This window comes from Wyeomyia smithii, chromosome 2 (assembly GCF_029784165.1).
Source record: "Wyeomyia smithii strain HCP4-BCI-WySm-NY-G18 chromosome 2, ASM2978416v1, whole genome shotgun sequence".
Lineage (NCBI taxonomy): Eukaryota > Metazoa > Arthropoda > Insecta > Diptera > Culicidae > Wyeomyia > Wyeomyia smithii.
Genome location: NC_073695.1, coordinates 92,503,178 through 92,522,807, shown reverse-complemented (window position 1 = coordinate 92,522,807; position 19,630 = coordinate 92,503,178). Strand labels below are relative to the sequence as shown.

At 43.8% G+C, this 19,630-nt stretch overlaps 1 protein-coding gene across 1 annotated transcript; it reads right to left on the bottom strand.

The window, feature by feature from the left end:
• Positions 1-6,371: 6,371 nt before the first annotated feature.
• LOC129719756 (uncharacterized) lies at positions 6,372-8,120 on the bottom strand. Its single transcript, XM_055671156.1, has one exon. It carries the CDS (start codon positions 8,118-8,120, stop codon positions 6,372-6,374), a length of 1,749 nt encoding a protein of 582 aa, XP_055527131.1.
• Positions 8,121-19,630: the final 11,510 nt, after the last annotated feature.

Genomic DNA, 19,630 nt, shown 5'->3' with positions numbered 1-19,630 from the left:
TATGGTATGATGATATGGTATGATGTGTGTGTGCGTGTGTCTGTATGATATGGAATGATGTGTGTGTGTCTGTATGATATGGTATGATGTGTATGTGTCTGTATGATATGGTATGATGTGTGTGTGTCTATGATATGGTATGATTTGTGTGTGTGCTGAGTATGGTTTTTAAGGTGGAAGTGCGTCGATGCCATAAATGGCCGACTTTAAGACACCACGTGGTCAACTTCGAATTCAAATGCTTACCACTCGGTAATAGTTAATGCATCACTTGTAAAAACATATCATCATGTTTGTTATGGTGATAAAAACATATAATAGTGTTTTCATAGATAACGCATTACCTATTCCCGAGTCTAGTTAAGCTGAAAATTCGTTGTCGACCACGTGGTGGCTTCTACACACTACCACCTTAACTCGGCACGCTCTGCTAACTGCTGAATCCGGTTCACGAAATTCACAACCCTTCATTAGTAGACATTGTAACTCATTACCCAAGTAAAAATATCGGTTTTATCAAAGCTTTATAGCGCTATAAAACTTTGATAAAACCAGTTGTGTTACTAGGGTAATGAAACATTCAATGCATTTGTTTATAGTGTACGTAGTTCTACGTCATTTATGCGGTCGTGTCTTGGATACAACCTCCTACTTTTTCTGGTACACGTTGCCCTATAGTACTCCGTACACTCAAAATGTTTTCCACGTTATAATTACGGGAAAAGCTATGTGAATATTTTCCACTGTCATTTTCATGTAGATTGTACGTGATTGTCATTTGATTTCATCATGAACAGGTGAGATGATTTATCCTGTTTATTTGTTTATTTGTAAAAAATATATCAACAGGCCTTGTGGCCCAACTGATTTTCGTAAGCTAAGTGCTACGTGCTAATGTTAAGAATCGATTCTTCAGTACCTCGCGGCTGGCGTCAAAGTCGAAACATGATGCGTAACGGTTAAAATGGCGCTGTAGACCGGTTATCGTGCCGAAGCTACTGTAGTTTGTTCGTCTACTTTGCACTTGAAGAAACAGGCTATTTCGCAACATACGTGGTCTGACAGAGATGTTAAGTTGTTCGAGAATCGCCGGGCAATCTATCCGTGAAGTCAATACGTCCGAGATGAATATAGCCCTGATCACATCCCGACGAATTTGCAGGGTGTCCAAATCGATAAGCCTGCAACGCTGTTCGTAGCTTGGTAGTTGAAAGGGGTCAGTCCACGGTAGTCTACGGAGAGCAAAGCGAATGAACCGTCGTTGTACTGCCTCGATTCTGCTTACTCCGTTCAGGTAGTAGGGACTCCACACTGAAGCGCAGTATTCTAAGCTAGATCGTACCAAAGCGCAATATAAAGACTTTAGACAATAAATGTCGCTGAAATTTTTTGCAATGCGCATTATGAATCCCAGGTTCCTGCTGACCTTGTCGACGGTGAAGGTCATATGTTGTTTAAATGTGAGTTTGGAGTCGAGCAGTACTCCCAAGTCATTAACACAGGTTGTGCGTCGTAGAGGCGTATTTGATAGCTTATAATTGAAAGTCACTGGGCTAAGCTTCCTTGAGAACGTTATTATCTCGCATTTGTCGACGTTCAATTGCATGCGATTGTCGACACACCATTTCGCGAAAATCGATAACTGCTCCTGGAGTGCGGCGGCATCTGATGGGACCTTCACTTTTGCAAATAGCTTCAGTTCGTCAGCGAAGGACAGTCGAGGGCCCTGAAGCCGGAAGTTGACATCGGTCAGATAAATAAAAAAAATCAGTGGCCCGAGGTGGCTACCTTGAGGAATGCCGGAGTGAGCGAAAAACGAATTCGAGGAAACTCCGTCGATGTTCACTGCTGAACGCCGATCTGTCAAGTAGGATTTAAACCATAGTAATAGGGGGCCTCCAATGCCGAGCTTTTCAAGCTTCGCAACGGCGATCTCGTGATTCAGTTTGTCAAAGGCGGCGGAAAGGTCCGTGTAGATAATGTCCGTCTGAGACTGGTCGTCAAAGCTGTTCATTACGTAAGATGTAAGCGTCAGGAGGTTCGTGGCTGTGGATCGCTTGGGCATGAAACCGTGTTGTTCGTCTGCGATGTACTGCTTGAAGAACGAGAAAGTGGGTTCGAACACGCTGAGCTCAAAAAGCTTCGGGATAGAGCAAAGCGCTGAGATTCCTCGATAGTTATGAACGTTTCTTCTGTTCCCTTTCTTATGTACTGGAAACATGTATGCCGATTTCCAGATCGAGGGGAAAACACCCGAACTGATGGATTTGGTGAAGAGATTACTCATTGGAGCAGCCAGACTACTGATACAGTTTCTCAGGAAAAAGGACGGTATGCCATCTGGCCCAGCGGATATGGAAGACCTGAGCTTCGAGGCGGCTAATGTAACCGTGCTAACGTCGATGGAAATGTTAGTCAATGCACGACCGAGAAAAGGAACACGTGCCGTCGCAGAAGTAATTTCGTCCGTCGTTAACCTTTCGTCTATAAACACGCTAGAGAATTTCCGCGAAAATAGTTGGCAGATCTGTTCAACACTTGTAACCTGTACGGTTTCAATTTTAGCATCTAGTGGAAAATTTACCTAATTTTGTGTAACGCCACTCGAGCGTGTACGCGTAAAAGTAACCCTCATTTTGGGTACCGCTGCGAGAGAGTGTATATGTGAAAATTACCCGCACTTGAACACCCCCGCAGCAGCGTGTACCCAACATGACAACTGTCACCACTTGCGCTGAATATCGTTCACATAAGTTTGTTTATTTTCGTTTAAATTCGTTCGTTTTTTCGTTTGTGAACGATATTGTCGCGTTAGATAGGTTCGATAATTTTTATGTCATGTTTGTAGATAAATTGTTAGGGTTAGATAGGCCGGTATTTTCCTCTAGCTGCGAAAAATTAGTGCTGAATCCAGTCTCGGCGGGTATGTAGTGGTCGGCAGCCATCGCGGGATGATCAGTTTTAGCCTCGACCACGGTGAGACACGCGTCGTTTTGTTTACGTTTCTGTGCGCGTTTTTTTTAACTGTTAAATTTCTACAGTTTTGTCTCGAAAAAAAGCGAAGGTTGTGCCGCTTTGTATTGTGTAAGTCCAGCGAAGGTTGTTCCGTTGGCCCGTGGATCGTGTGCTGCTGGTGTGGTAATAGTTAATGTATCACTTGTAAAAACATATCATCATGTTTGTTATGGTGATAAAAACATATAATAGTGTTTTCATAGATAACGCATTAACTATTCCCGATTCTAGTTAAGCTGAAAATTCGTTGTCGACCACGTGGTGGCTTCTACACACTACCACCTTAACTCGGCACGCTCTGCTAACTGCTGAATCCGGTTCACGAAATTCACAACCCTTCATTAGTAGACATTGTAACTCATTACCCAAGTAAAAATATCGGTTTTATCAAAGCTTTATAGCGCTATAAAACTTTGATAAAACCAGTTGTGTTACTAGGGTAATGAAACATTCAATGCATTTGTTTATAGTGTACGTAGTTCTACGTCATTTATGCGGTCGTGTCTTGGATACAACCTCCTACTTTTTCTGGTACACGTTGCCCCATAGTACTCCGTACACTCAAAATATTTTCCACGTTATAATTACGGGAAAAGCTATGTGAATATTTTCCACTGTCATTTTCATGTAGATTGTACGTGATTGTCATTTGATTTCATCATGAACAGGTGAGATGATTTATCCTGTTTATTTGTTTATTTGTAAAAAATATATCAACAGGCCTTGTGGCCCAACTGATTTTCGTAATCTAAGTGCTACGTGCTAATGTTAAAAATCGATTCTTCAGTACCTCGCGGCTGGCGTCAAAGTCGAAACATGATGCGTAACGGTTAAAATGGCGCTGTAGACCGGTTATCGTGCCGAAGCTACTGTAGTTTGTTCGTCTACTTTGCACTTGAAGAAACAGGCTATTTCGCAACATACGTGGTCTGACATAGATGTTAAGTTGTTCGAGAATCGCCGGGCAATCTATCCGTGAAGTCAATACGTCCGAGATGAATATAGCTCTGATCACATCCCGACGAATTTGCAGGGTGTCCAAATCGATAAGCCTGCAACGCTGTTCGTAGCTTGGTAGTTGAAAGGGGTCAGTCCACGGTAGTCTACGGAGAGCAAAGCGAATGAACCGTCGTTGTACTGCCTCGATTCTGCTTACTTCGTTCAGGTAGTAGGGACTCCACACTGAAGCGCAGTATTCTAAGCTAGATCGTACCAAAGCGCAATATAAAGACTTTAGACAATAAATGTCGCTGAAATTTTTTGCAATGCGCATTATGAATCCCAGGTTCCTGCTGGCACAGACTGCTGGCCTTGTCGACGGTGAAGGTCATATGTTGTTTAAATGTGAGTTTGGAGTCGAGCAGTACTCCCAAGTCATTAACACAGGTTGTGCGTCGTAGAGGCGTATTTGATAGCTTATAATCGAAAGTCACTGGGCTAAGCTTCCTTGAGAACGTTATAATCTCGCTTTTGTCGACGTTCAATTGCATGCGATTGTCGACACACCATTTCGCGAAAATCGATAACTGCTCCTGGAGTGCGGCGGCATCTGATGGGACCTTCACTTTTGCAAATAGCTTCAGATCGTCAGCGAAGGACAGTCGAGGGCCCTGATGCCGGAAGTCGACATCGTTCAGATAAATAAAAAAAAATCAGTGGCCCGAGGTGGCTACCTTGAGGAATGCCGGAGTGAGCGAAAAACGAATTCGAGGAAACTCCGTCGATGTTCACTGCTGAACGCCGATCTGTCAAGTAGGACTTAAACCATAGTAGTAGGGGGCCTCCGATGCCGAGCTTTTCAAGTTTCGCAACGGCGATTTCGTGATTCAGTTTGTCAAAGGCGGCGGAAAGGTCCGTGTAGATAACGTCCGTCTGAGACTAGTCGTCAAAGCTGTTCATTACGTAAGATGTAAGCGCCAGGAGGTTCGTGGCTGTGGATCGCTTGGGCATGGAACCGTGTTGTTCGTCTGCGATGTACTGCTTGAAGAACGAGAAAGTGGGTTCGAACACGCTGAGCTCAAAAAGCTTCGGGATAGAGCAAAGCGCTGAGATTCCTCGATAGTTATGAACGTTTCTTCTGTTCCCTTTCTTATGTACTGGAAACATGTATGCCGATTTCCAGATCGAGGGGAAAACACCCGAACTGATGGATTTGGTGAAGAGATTACTCATTGGAGCAGCCAGACTACTGATACAGTTTCTCAGGAAAAAGGACGGTATGCCATCTGGCCCAGCGGATATGGAAGACCTGAGCTTCGAGGCGGCTAATGTAACCGTGCTAACGTCGATGGAAATGTTAGTCAATGCACGACCGAGAAAAGGAACACGTGCCGTCGCAGAAGTAATTTCGTCCGTCGTTAACCTTTCGTCTATAAACACGCTAGAGAATTTCCGCGAAAATAGTTGGCAGATCTGTTCAACACTTGTAACCTGTACGGTTTCAATTTTAGCATCTAGTGGAAAATTTACCTAATTTTGTGTAACGCCACTCGAGCGTGTACGCGTAAAAGTAACCCTCATTTTGGGTACCGCTGCGAGAGAGTGTATATGTGAAAATTACCCGCACTTGAACACCCCCGCAGCAGCGTGTACCCAACATGACAACTGTCACCACTTGCGCTGAATATCGTTCACATAAGTTTGTTTATTTTCGTTTAAATTCGTTCGTTTTTTCGTTTGTGAACGATATTGTCGCGTTAGATAGGTTCGATAATTTTTATGTCATGTTTGTAGATAAATTGTTAGGGTTAGATAGGCCGGTATTTTCCTCTAGCTGCGAAAAAGTGGTGCTGAATCCAGTCTCGGCGGGTATGTAGTGGTCGGCAGTCATCGCGGGATGATCAGTTTTAGCCTCGACCACGGTGAGACATGCGTCGTTTTGTTTACGTTTCCGTGCGCGTTTTTTTTAACTGTTAAATTTTTACAGTTTTGTCTCAAAAAAAGTGAAGGTTGTGCCGCTTTGTATTGTGTAAGTCCAACGAAGGTTGTTCCGTTGGCCCGTGGATCGTGTGCTGCTGGTGTGTGTTGCTCGCCGGATTGGTAAGCAGTGTTCGCTACCCCGGCTAATCGACAAGGAGCGGAAAACCACTTCACCGAAGTCTGCTGTAGGAGCAGCAGCCAACACATCAGCCCCGCCGAAGTTAGCTGCTGGAGCAGCTCGGACACCAACCACCCCAGGAGTGCTCCCACCACCAACAGCTAGAGGAAGGACGGAATGAACCGATAAGTTTTGTTTTGTTTATTTTGTTTTTTTTTTTTTAGTGTTCTAGCAAAAGTCCGAAAGTCCGTTAGAGGTATCTGGCCGCCCTGTAAGGGTTTCGCCGAGCAAATTTTAGTGTGTACAGGGTGACCCCCTGTTACACACTATTCGCTGTATCACCGTCTAAGAACATGCTTGATGGTAGGCCGCCGTCTTTTCGCTGTTCGTTCACATATTTCCAAAATGATTTGGGGTTACGTTTGAGCTTGCGCTCGACATTCCGAAGGAAGCCTCGAAAACAGGAGCGACTTAGCTGTTTATAGCGAGTGTTGATCGATAGGTAGTGGTTCCGTAGAGGTAGAGTTCTGTATTTTGAAAACCTTCTCAAGGCCGCTTTCCTCTCTGATTTTAGACGTCGTAGCGTAGTGTTCAGCCATGGCAATCGCTGTTGATCGGAGTTAGTTTTTTTCTGTACATGTCGATCAATGACGTAATTGAGAATATGGGAAAAAGTTAAGGCGGCGGCATTGACGTCGTCTGTGTCCAGAACCGTGTTCCAGTCGATTTCAAACAACAATACGTTGTTATTTTCGAAATCGGCACGGGCGAAATCGTAATAAACGGATGTCGGTGCCGTAGTCTCGGCACAGGAGATTTTCTGATGGGCAGACACCAGCAAGGCCGGGTGATGCAGGACGTGTTTAACGAGCGGAGAAGGAGCCAATGCCACTTCAGGGGCTTGGCAGCGCACAGTAGCGAAACAGAGGTCCAAAAAGCGCCCATTTTCGTTGGTGATTCTGTTGCATTGCTGAAGAGTAGCGGTACTGTAGCTATCTAGCAATTCGGTAGTGGCTGGTGACAAGCTGAGCGAGCCGAAATCAGCGTGCATGAAACCATTACCCCGCTCTTGCCAAGTGATACCAGGTAAATTAAAATCGCCTAAGATAATTACGTCATCCACCGCGGACGTCTTTGAAATGATGGTGTTAACCGAAGACATGTGTGCGCGAAGAAAGTCTGTATCGCGGGTACGATCAGGAGGAACATAGATAGCACACAAAAATAACGTGCGGTCCACGAGTTTAATTGTTGCCCACACTTGCTCGGCGGTCGACCAAACATCGTGTTCGAGAATAGAAGCATTGAGTTGACGGTGAACTGCGATCAAAACTCCACCACCAGAAGTTTTGCGACTATTTTTAGGGTTCCGGTCACAACGAAAAACTTCGTAATTGGGTCCGAAGATTTGACGAGAGAGTGTTCGATTGTCGAGCCAGGATTCGGTCAGAACAATGATGTCATATGGACTGTCGGCGCATGCTAGTAAATAGTCGGAGACGCTAGCGTTCATAGCACCCACGTTTTGGTAATAAAGAAGTATATCATGTCCATGGTCAACGTTATTCGTCTTCGGATTGTTCGACGGGCTAAAAACGGGTAGCGAGTCTGTGGATGGTCTATGGTTAACGTTTGCGCACTTGCCTGATCTGAGATTTTGGATGCTCCGTCCCTCGCATCCGCACGCAGGACCGGGACGACTGGTGGCCGCTGGCTGGAAATGCTCGACTGCGGCGGGGAGGTAGGGAGCATCCATGATGCCAACATCGTTGCGTCCCGGTGTCACGTTGAATCTTGAAGTGTCAGTTGAAGAAAGATGTCGTCTTGTTGTGAGAGTGCTGTCATGACAGCGGGAGTCAGTGATTTGATCGTCCAGGAGCGATAAGTCAGTTGTCGGTGGGCTAAAAACGCGTAGCGCATCAACAAAAGAAGGATTGCTAACAAATTCATACTTGCCGCAGATATCGATCTGGAAGTTCCGTTCCCCTAACCCACACGCAGGACCGGGACGACTGATGAACGCTGGCGGGAAATGCTCGACTGCGGAGGCGGGGTCGGGAACTTCCATGATGCTGATAACGTTGCGTCTCGGTGACGAAGCGTGGTTAATTAGGGTTCCTCTATTGCAGATGCTTGTATTGAAGCGCTGTCCGACGCAGTTCCTCCAAGAGAGGCGGGCAAAACAGGGGTAGCGGATGCAGTCCCAGTAGCAATGTTTCCGTTGGGAATTGTTACCGGAGTGGCTGGGATGTGAATCTTATTCAGTAGACATATGCATTTCATGTGATCTTCACGTAATATATATATATATTATATATATATATATATATATATATATATATATATATATATATATATATATATATATATATATATATATATATATATATATATATATATATATATATATATATATATATATATATATATATATATATATATATATATATATATATATATATATATATATATATATATATATATATATATATATATATATATATATATATATATATATATATATATATATATATATATATATACACTTAATCCAAAAAAAGTCGTTCGGTAATTTTTTTTACAATAATCCATCGGTAAAGTGTAATAATACCGGTATTCCTGCGAAAAAGCATCAAATTAACGACTGTTCTGTGAGACCTGTAAGTTTTACCATAATTCTGTTAACTGTTACCGAAATATTTGCTTAATTTTACATTTACCGAAATTTGTATAACTTTTTAACGAACAACCTGTTAAAAAGCCAAATTGTGAATGTGGTGGTCATTTTTCTCATACGTGCAATCGTGCAAGACGCGAATATTTTCTACTGGTGCTGCTGATTTGTTTTAATTGTTGTGTGTAAACATAGGATATTTACAATTTGGAAAGTGTTAATGGATGTACGAGTCGCTAGCATTTTTCGTAAGTAATCTGGTTAATTTAGTTTGATTTTAGACGGTACCGGCAGGCTCATTTATAACCGACTTTTTCTGCCACTGGTATTTTTTACAGGTGCGTTCGGTATTTTTGTTCATTTTTCAAGTTTCGTTCGGTAAATTTTACTGGCTGCTCGGTTTGGAACATTACCAAAAAGCTGCGAAAATTATATATATACATTAAAATAAAACACCGAATTCGGTAAAATTTTACCGGAATCTCAACAGCCCGTGTTAGTATTCGTGTACCTACCGGGTTTGAGGAAGTTTTAGTCGTTGTAGGTTCGGACGGTTTTCCCATCGCTACTTTCGCATACGATTGGTCTGCAGTGGCTTTTTGCACCAGTAATTTTCTGTTTTGCACACAAGGAATACCAATATGAGCAAATTCGTGGCAGTGCAAACAGGTTTGCCTTTGGCCCTTGTAGGCTACCGTGGTTTCTTCGTCCTCAATCTTAACGAGAGAAGGTATGTTTTTCGTTACCGCTACCCGAGCAACACGAACACCGGTTGTGATGCCACCTAGCTCACCATATGCGTCATCCCAGATCAAGTCACGAACGTAGAAGACTTCGCCGTATTCGGCGAGGAAAGTGGCGATTTGATTGTTGGAGATACCTTCGGAAAGGTCGAAGAGCCTCACTTCTACCGCCCCGTCCTCCATCTTAATGCGTAGCTTGTACGACTTTCCGTCAAACATGAACTCGTGCTTACCATCGTGTTGCTCCACGATCTTCTCGGCGAGCTCGAGGTTGTTCACCTTCACAAAGGCACATCCCAGCCGTCTACTGGGTTGAAGTTGAAGCACATTTTCGCGTGTAAGACCGAGTTTTTTTACGACAGACTTATGAATCTCATCATGAGAAAGCTGCTTCGGAAACTGGGAATAGTCCAGACGGAACGTATTTTCGCGACGCGGCATCACGAGAAATCACGTTTGACGCCGCGGCAGAGGCGAACGCAATGATTGCTCTGGCACTAGGAAACGTATATAAGAAAAAGCCCGTGAGTCGATCACGATCCGATAACTGATCGCACAAAAATATGGACAGATCGGCTCAGAAGTTGAACGCTAACTATTTCACCGAACGTTGAGCTGTTGAGATACCGGTAAAATTTTACCGAATTCGGTGTTTTATTTAAAGTGTATATATATATATATATATATATATATATATATATATATATATATATATATATATATATATATATATATATATATATATATATATATATATATATATATATATATATATATATATATATATATATATATATATATATATATATATATATATATATTTATATATATATATATATATATATATATATATATATTTTTTTTTTTTTTGTTTCAGGTGAAGGGGAAATTTGCATCCAAACCCCTGAGGTGACCAACCTCAGGGAGTGTGGGGTTGGTTTGAATCAGTGACCGGACCCTCTCCCCAGGACCACCGCTAGGTATTGCTTCGGGAGCGGCTTTTGTGCTCTGTGCACCCTCTTGCTTCTTTAGGTCTCTTTGCTAACTTAGCTAACTAACCTGGAGACTGGCCATTAGCTAACACTGGCGTGTCGGTGTCAACCTGTCGCCTGTTTTGCAATTCTAAAACTACTTGAGATGCGGCTGTACAAACCGCCCTCCAAATGTTTGGGTCTTTACACATCCTCCGAACTAGGTTGTCCGGAGTGGTGTCTGGCCCGCTCACTACCATCATGTCGCTCCGCGCATGCACAAAACTAGGGCACACGAAGAAAACATGCTCAGCAGTCTCTTCCGCATCCGCGCACTCGGGACACATGGGGGACCCCGCATGCCCGAATCTGTGTAGATACTGCCTGAAGCAACCATGACCTGACAGAATCTGTGTCTAGTGGAAGTTAACTTCTCCATGGCGCCTCCCGACCCATCCGGATACGTCCGGAATAAGTCGATGCGTCCATCTACCCTTTACGGAATTGGACCATTCCTGCTGCCATCTGATCATCGAGAATGACCTTCTGGTGCCTCGTATACCCCTTGTGTCACGTTGATCGAAACATTCTACGTCCTCCTTAATGGCTATGCTGATAGGCATCATGCCGGACAGGACGCAGATTGCGTCGTATGACACTGTCCGGTACGCGCTCACAACCCTCAGGCACATGAGCCTGTTGGTACCTTCCAGTTTACGACGATGACTGTTGGTACCTAACCACGCTGGCCCACCATACCTAAGTATGGACGAAACCACGCTGGCAAGAAGTTTACGCTTGCTGCCATATACCGCTGAGCTATTCGACATCATTCGAGATAGTCCTGCAACGGCCGTTGAAGCCCTCTTGCAGGCATAGTCGACGTGACTCTTAAATGTGAGCTTAACGTCAACCATAACCCCTAAGAGCTTCAAGGAACGCCTTGAGGTAATGGTGCAGTCACCAACTCTGACCACCGCCTGTTGCTCTGATTTGCGGTTGTTCACAACCGTAACTTCCGTTTTATGGTGCGCTAACTCCAGTTTCCTATAGTGCATCCAGTCTTCGACCTTGCGTATGCAGTCAACTCGACCTCTTCGATCAACTCGCCGTAGACCTCTAGCGTGATGTCGTCTGCGAAACCGACGATCACAACCCCTGCAGGGAACTTTAGTTTCAACACCCCGTCATACATGACATTCCACAACACCGGGCCCAGGATGGAACCTTGCGGTACCCCTGCGGTGATTGGGACGCACTTCTGACCCTCCTCCGTGTTGTAAACTAGTACCCGATTCTGGAAATAATTTTCCAAAATCTTGTACAACGACACCGGTACGTGGATGCTCCTAAGCGCGAGCGCTATGGAGTCCCAACTGGCGCTATTGAATGCATTCTTCACGTCAAGCGTGACGATTGCGCAATAGCGAATGCCCCAACTCTTACGCTGGAGTGCTACCTCTGCCGTCTGGGTGACAGAGAGAATAGCATCCAGCGTGGATCTACCTTTCCGGAAGCCGAACTGGTTACTTGCCAGACCGTTTACACCCTCTGTGTACTTCACCAGTCTGTTGAGGATAATCCTCTCAAGCACCTTGCCCGTAGTGTCCAGCAGACAGATAGGTCTGTATGCCGATGGGTCCCCTGGCGGTTTCCCAGCCTTCGGCAACAGCACCAATCTCTGTCGCTTCCACCTGTCCGGAAAGACGCAGTCATCCAGGCACTTCTGCATGACTGCTCGAAATAGATCGGAGGCCACTTTCATGGCCGTCCTGATGGCCAAGTTCGGGATTCCATCCGGTCCCGGTGCCTTGCTCACCTTTAGGGAGTTGGCGATCACGATGAGTTCCTCATTCGTAACCCTTACCTCCTCCACAACCTCGGCACGGCTGCCGTCTCTCACTGATTGGATGTCCGGCATGTTGGCCGACCATCCCGGGTCTGTGTGTGAGATACTGCCGCCTCACGTTATGGACTATGCTATAGCAGACCGACTGGTGGTCACTATAGGTGTAGCCATCGTCTACCCTCCAGTTCACGATCAGTCCTGGGCTGGAGAACGTCACATCGGTGATCGACTCCGCACCATTTCTGCTGAATGTACACTTGGTTCCAACGTTGGCCAGATCTAGGTTGAGCTTTGCCAAAGCCTCCGACAAAATCTTACCCCTCCGGTTCGTGCGGCGGCTTCCCCACTCAACAGCCCAAGCGTTGAAGTCGCCCGCCACTACTAAGGGTGTTAGTCCCGTCAGCTCCATAGATAACAAGTCGACCATCTGGGCGAACCTTTCGATAGACCAACGCGGCGGAGCATAACAACTGCAGTAGAACACTCCGTCCACCTTGGCAACCGCGTATCCTTCATTTGAGGTTGACACAACCTCCTGAACCGGGAACTTGCTGGTCGTGCATATGGCCGCCGTACTGAACTTATCTGCAACCCAATTACCGTTTCCGGGAGGAATGCAGTAGGGGTCCGATACGATTGCGATGTCCGACCGCGACTCAGACGCTGCTTGGTATAGCAGCTGCTGTGCCGCATAGCAATGGTTCAGGTTCAATTGTGTCACCCTCACGCCCGTGGTTTCGTGGCCGCCTTACCGGCTGGGCACCGTGGGCCTCCCATAAAGTGCTTGGCGTCCCGTTTTCCAGTACATACCAAGCACTTGGGAGGCTCCCCGCAGTGTTTAGCTTTATGGCCAGCACCACCACAACGCCTACATAACTGGCTCCTATCGGGCCCCTTGCAGGTCCAGGACTTATGTCCTCCCTCGAAACACCTGAAGCAAACGTCCGGCTGCTGGAGTATGCTCAGGGGAAATACTGACCAGCCAACCTTAAGTTTGGCCGTCTTCAGGGCCAGGGTTGCATCGGCCGATGCAAGCCGAAAGGGGCCACCTGGGTCCCCGCTGGACCCTTACGTAGGCGAATTACTTCAGTGGCCATTTCCACTCCGCACTTCTCTTTGAGGGCCTGTGCAATATCGCACCCCTCGGTGATTTCATCCAGGTTTTTGAGCTGGAGAGTCACCTCTGAGGTGAGTGCCCGAATGTGCACATCTTTCCCGAGGACCTGGTCGGCTACTGTCTTGTAGGCAGCGCCCTTATTTTTAGCATCCTTACAGAGCTCAAGGATCATCTCGCCAGTGCGAGAACGACGGATGGTCCGCATATCCGCTCCCAGATCCTTGAGCTGGGTTTCTCCTCTCATTTTCTTCAAGACTTCGGAGTACTTGGACCCATCCGTCTTGAGTATAAGGGCGTCACCCCTGCTTCGCGCCTTCTTTTCCCTCTTTGGACGATTTTTTGCCGTCTCGTCGTTGCGCTCAAGGGTTTCCCGTAGCCGCCACTTCGGCAGGCTTTTCGGCGGACTTGGAGCCCGTTGGTGTGCTGTTTCGCGGGTTTAGCACAACTAACCGTTTCTTGCTGTTCTCGGGAGCTTCCCCTGGAGACTGCCTTGCTCTTTTTGCGGCTGACCCGGAGGCACAAACCGCTGCAAACGTGCAGGTGTCCGTTTGGACCGACTTCGTCGCCCTCCCGGTCACCTCCGTTGCTTTCTCCTCTGCAGCCACCGCTCTTGCCTTCAGCTCGGCGTGCTCCTTCTTCGCAGCATCGACGGAGGACCGAAGCATGTAGAGAGCCTGCTTCAGGTACTTCGTCGTGTTGGTGCGACTTTTCGCGAACTCGATTATGGCATCGAGCTGCTCCGACAGCGCTACTACCTTCGGTAGCGTGTCTCGCTGTCTTCCGACCGCCTTTATCAACAGTGGGCCAGCCACTAAGATATCTTGCGTCGATCCGGTAGGCGTACTACCTTTGCCGTCTTCGCAGGCGTCCTTTACTGCATCCGTCTCCGCCTTTCTCGGCCTCCTCGAGCAAACGGGTTTTTCAACCCATCTGCGCTCATTTGTTGATCTTCATTTTTTTCAATAATAATTCTTGTTAATTGGGGGACCGAATTGAATGGAGACGACTTCTTCGGAAAGCAAGGGACACTTCGCCTGGAGCTGACAGGTGAGGTAAATAAATTAATTGATTTTTTTTGTGTTTTTGGGATGGCTTCCAAACGTTAGACTGCAGCCAGACAACTTCAAATGTTCTATACCGGGCTTACTACAGAACGGCGTCACATCTAAAAAAGCAAAGCAAAGCCTTGGTGCTACATTCCGATTCGGAACTTGACCTTCTGTTTATTTATACACAGACTTCGCAGCCGACTGTTTAGTGTACAGGACAATTGCGGGGAAGCGCTACTGACACTAACAGTCTCTCCCGAGACGAGACTCAAACCTATGACGACTGGTTTGTTAGGCCAGCATCGTACCTAGAGACCATTTGGGCGTCACATCTACTGCACCGAAAAATAACCTGTCCTGCAAATATGCAAACATAGCCCCATACCTTTTTTTTTTCTTTCGGTTACACCATTTTGTTGTGGTACAAAACCAGCTGTATATTTCACCCTGATATCTACTGACGACTAAAAACCTTCGGATACTCATGCTCATGTATTCTCTATCTCTGTCTGAACAAATTTCTTTGGGGTACCTGCCGGACTAGTTATCCACACGAATCTTGGCCTCAACTTGGGATTTCCTCTTCAGAAAGTCTTCCATCGTGTATCTGTTATGGTCAATTTATCATCGATCATGGTCATATATAGTAACTCCAACCATCCATAGTCTTCGTCATCGGCTGTGCACAATGTCCAGGATTAACAAAAGTTTTCTCCGCCACCATTGGAAACGCTTCGACGCAGCAATCGCACATGGATTCCACACATCTTCACTTTCATGTCAGAAACCAGATTCTTCCGGCAGCTTTGCTTCCAGCCGCTATCCTTATCCATACTGGAGTGGTCGCCTATCTGGTCCCATGGTAATCTATGCCGAAGCAGTGAGGCCATGGCTAGGGGCGGCCGCCATAGCGCCTTATGAGCAACTATGACACCCCCAACCGGCGCAAGTCAGGAAAGGACATCTGATCCCACTCCTGCCCGGTTCCCACCGGGCAATGAGTTTGGAACGTACTGGAAGGCCTGCCAGGTTTTACGGGACGGAGACCCCTGTTGTGAGCCAAACGAACATGTCAAAATCTGAGCCAAACGAACAAGAAAGATAACACATTGAAAAGTATTGCAATCAGGTACAAAAAAAAGCTTACATTTATTTTTACACGTTTTTCATGTTCTTTTGCTAAACAATGAATTGAGAATGCTTCAAAATTGCTTTATCACAGTGATTTTTAACTGGTGGTTCAAAGACCTATTGTATGGTCAACAAAATAATGATCAACTATGGTGAAAGTAAATATATAAAATTAAACATGAACATAAAATTTAACACCTGTACGGTTTTTGTGGTGCACTCGAGGGGCGAGACAGGTTATATATGAGTTAGTCTTTTGCTTGGGAGTTACTCTAATTTACTCAATATTATTCCGAAATATCCAAATGATTCACCTCTTCGATTACCTTGAGAACAAGAAAAATATATGAGCGGTGAGACCGAGTAACATTCATATTTATATTCGCGGTGGGGAAAAGGTTTAAGGATACACCACAGACAGACGTCCAAGCAAGAACAACATTGATCAAAATTTCCGTGTAAATTTCCAAAGTAAATTGCGTTATAAATCACTTGTACACTAGCGCCGCCTGGTGACCTTATCGCTACAATACATTTTTTTTTCGCTGGTGTACGAGGCTGGCGGTACTGGTAGCGCTATCTGGTTACGGATTGCTACTACAAAAAACTTTACACAAGTTTAATAAAAAAATGTCACGATTACTTCAAGTGTTATTGCATTTGACTCAATTCGTCACATTACACTGCAAGTTGAAGTGATTTAGTGTGGATTTCTCGAAGATTAACACTTTCCAATGAAATGATCTTGCGTTGAAAACTGGTTAATGGAAACCACCATCATATTATAATGAATATCTCTTGTTTTATCACCACTGTTTAAATAAATTAAATTACGGCTGAAATTCCAATTGACAAACGTCAAAACCATAAAGTGAAACAAAAAAAGTGACGATAGCGAACGGTGCAAGCAGCACATTTACTCAGAGAACAAAAATTTATTTGAGCGTAAGTTTTATTGAATCATTTAAAGTAACAATAAAACGATACTTTTACAGACAGGCCCCGGAAGACGAAGCGCTTTGTCTTGGTTAAACACGTTGTAGGACGCAAGTAACGACGTGAACCAGTGAGCTGCTTCATTTTAATTTCGATTGAGCTGAAATTTAAAAGTTAAGATGTTAAAAGCGTTATAAGAGATTTTTAAGGCTGTTCGCACCTGCGGAAAATCTCATATGTAATTGTCATAATGTGCGTGAACACAAAAGAATACTTCCTTCCTTCTTTCATATGTTTTCACATGCACAAACCACACAAATATCATGATAGCTATAGCTATTACGTTCTATACAATCCATAATTTTCAATTGTGGTTCCTCAAATTTTTGAGAGACTGGAAATAGTTTTTAGAAATAATCCAAACATGCAAAATCTCCAATTCGTAAATGATCGACATATAAAAAAACAAAATGACATTGCGACATTTGCCGGCGATAATTACTGTTAGCTGCAACTATTCATGTTCAGGTAATTTCTTGCCATTTCAACTGAAATTGTGTAAAATCTGTAAGCTCAAGACTCGATGTTGGCTTCTTATGGTTTTTATAAAGCTCACTTATTGGCAAATCATTAAGAAATTCCTTTTTATGTTTAAAGACTGAATCAGGCAATAGCTTCGCCATTTTGATTTCTGTGGATTTTTGCACGAGCTCACGCGATACTTCATTCTGTTTGACGTTGTCAAGTTGACGTAGATGCTACGTGATAAAACATAGTATGCATGTGATTTTCACGTAGATGTTATGTTCACACATAAACATAAATCATGCAAAATGACAGAAAATGAACATGTATAGGAGATTTCACGTATCAATAACGTGAAAAATATTTTGAATGCTGCTGGAGAACCACAAATAACTCACAAAAAAGCGTGTTTTCATAGTAAACTGAAAATTTCGATTTTTCTCTACATGATTGGAATTTGTCAAATTGTGTAAAACTTAACTTTTGAAAAAAATCAACATTTTGTAAATCAAAATTAGTGTTCGAAATTTTCGCAAGAGAATCTCTCTCTCAGACAGTTTTTCTCTACAAACAGAGGTTTCTGAGCTACAATGCTTTGAAAGAATAATCTTTGCTTAAATGCATACGCCCTTTTAGAAAATTACTCTTAGGTCTAAAAAATTAATCTACACTGAAAAAAAGGCTGTAGCAAGTTTAACTATAAATGGGATTCAAATTAACTACAGAGCACCGACGATTTCGAACCGAACGCGTGGAACATTCATTTTAACTATGCCTGTAGTATTTTTAACGAAAACTGTAGCCGAGGGCTACGCAGTCATTTTGACTGTTTCACTGTCAGAATAACTAGAATTCAAAGCCCTATTTGTTGTTATTTTAACAGCGTTGGTTTCGTTATCTTAACAACGAGTTTGTTAGAACAAATACCGCGTTGTGGTGTTGTCTACTACGTTCAACATTCAGAAAAGAGGAGTGATTATGCAAAGGCTAATCTCTACAACCTCCGGTCAGGCATAAAAGCAAGGCCAAATTCGTAATCTTTGTTAAATGCATCAGCGAAAGTGGAAAAACCAGCCTAGAAAGAAAACAAGTTATGTAACAAAACAACAAACAATAACATTCATTTTTTCACTTAACTTAAATTACTTAAATACTCAACTTTCTTAGGCCAGCATCATACTACGAGACGAGTTGGAAGGATTGTGTAATCATAGCGATCAGTATAGCGTATATTTTCGGATTCAGTCCCCAAGAATCGGTTATGAGTTGCCAAAGTGCAGGATTCACAGACGTCCAAGCAAGAACAACATTGATCAAAATTTCCGTGTAAATTTCCAAAGTAAATTGCGTTATAAATCACTTGTACACTAGCGCCGCCTGGTGATCTTATCGCTACAATACATTTTTTTTTCGCTGGTGTACGAGGCTGGCGATACTGGTAGCGCTATCTGGTTACGGATTGCTACTACAAAAAACTTTACACAAGTTTGGAACTCAGCTTGGACGTCTGTCTGCGGATACACTATAAAAAAATGTCACGATTACTTCAAGTGTTTTTGCATTTGACTCAATTCGTCACATCACACTGCAAGTTGAAGTGATTTAGTGTTGATTTCTCGATGATTAACACTTTCCAATGAAATGATCTTGCGTTGAAAACTGGTTAATGGAAATCACCATCATATTATCATGAATATCTCTTGTATTATCACCACTGTTTAAATAAATTGAATTACGGCTGAAATTCCAATTGACAAACGTCAAAAACATAAAGTGAAACAAAAATAGTGACGATAGCGAACGGTGCAAGCAGCACGTTTACTCAGAGAACAAAAATTTATTTGAGCGTAAGTTTTATTGAATCATTTAAAGTAACAATAAAACGATACTTTTACAGACAGGCCCCGGAAGACGAAGCGCTTTGTCTTGGTTAAACACGTTGTAGGACGCAAGTAACGACGTGAACCAGTGAGCTGCTTCATTTTAATTTCGATTGAGCTGAAATTTAAAAGTTAAGATGTTAAAAGCGTTATAAGAAATTTTTAAGGCTGTTCGCACCTGCGGAAAATCTCATATGTAATTGTCATAATGTGCGTGAACACAAAAGAATACTTCCTTCCTTCTTTCATATGTTTTCACATGCACAAACCACACAAATATCATGATAGCTATAACTATTACGTTCTATACAATCCATAATTTTCAATTGTGGTTCCTCAAATTTTTGAGAGACTGGAAATAGTTTTATAAATAATCCAAACATGCAAAATCGCCAAGTCGTAAATGATCGACATATAAAAAAACAAAATGACATTGCGACATTTGCCGGCGATAATTACTGTTAGCTGCAACTATTCATGTTCAGGTAATTTCTTGCCATTTCAACTGAAATTGTGTAAAATCTGTAAGCTCAAGACTCGATGTTGGCTTCTTATGGTTTTTATAAAGCTCACTTATTGGCAAATCATTAAGAAATTCCTTTTTATGTTCGAAGACTGAATCAGGCAACAGCTTCGCCATTTTGATTTCTGTGGATTTTTGCACGAGTTCACGCGATACTTCATTCTGTTTGACGTTGTCAAG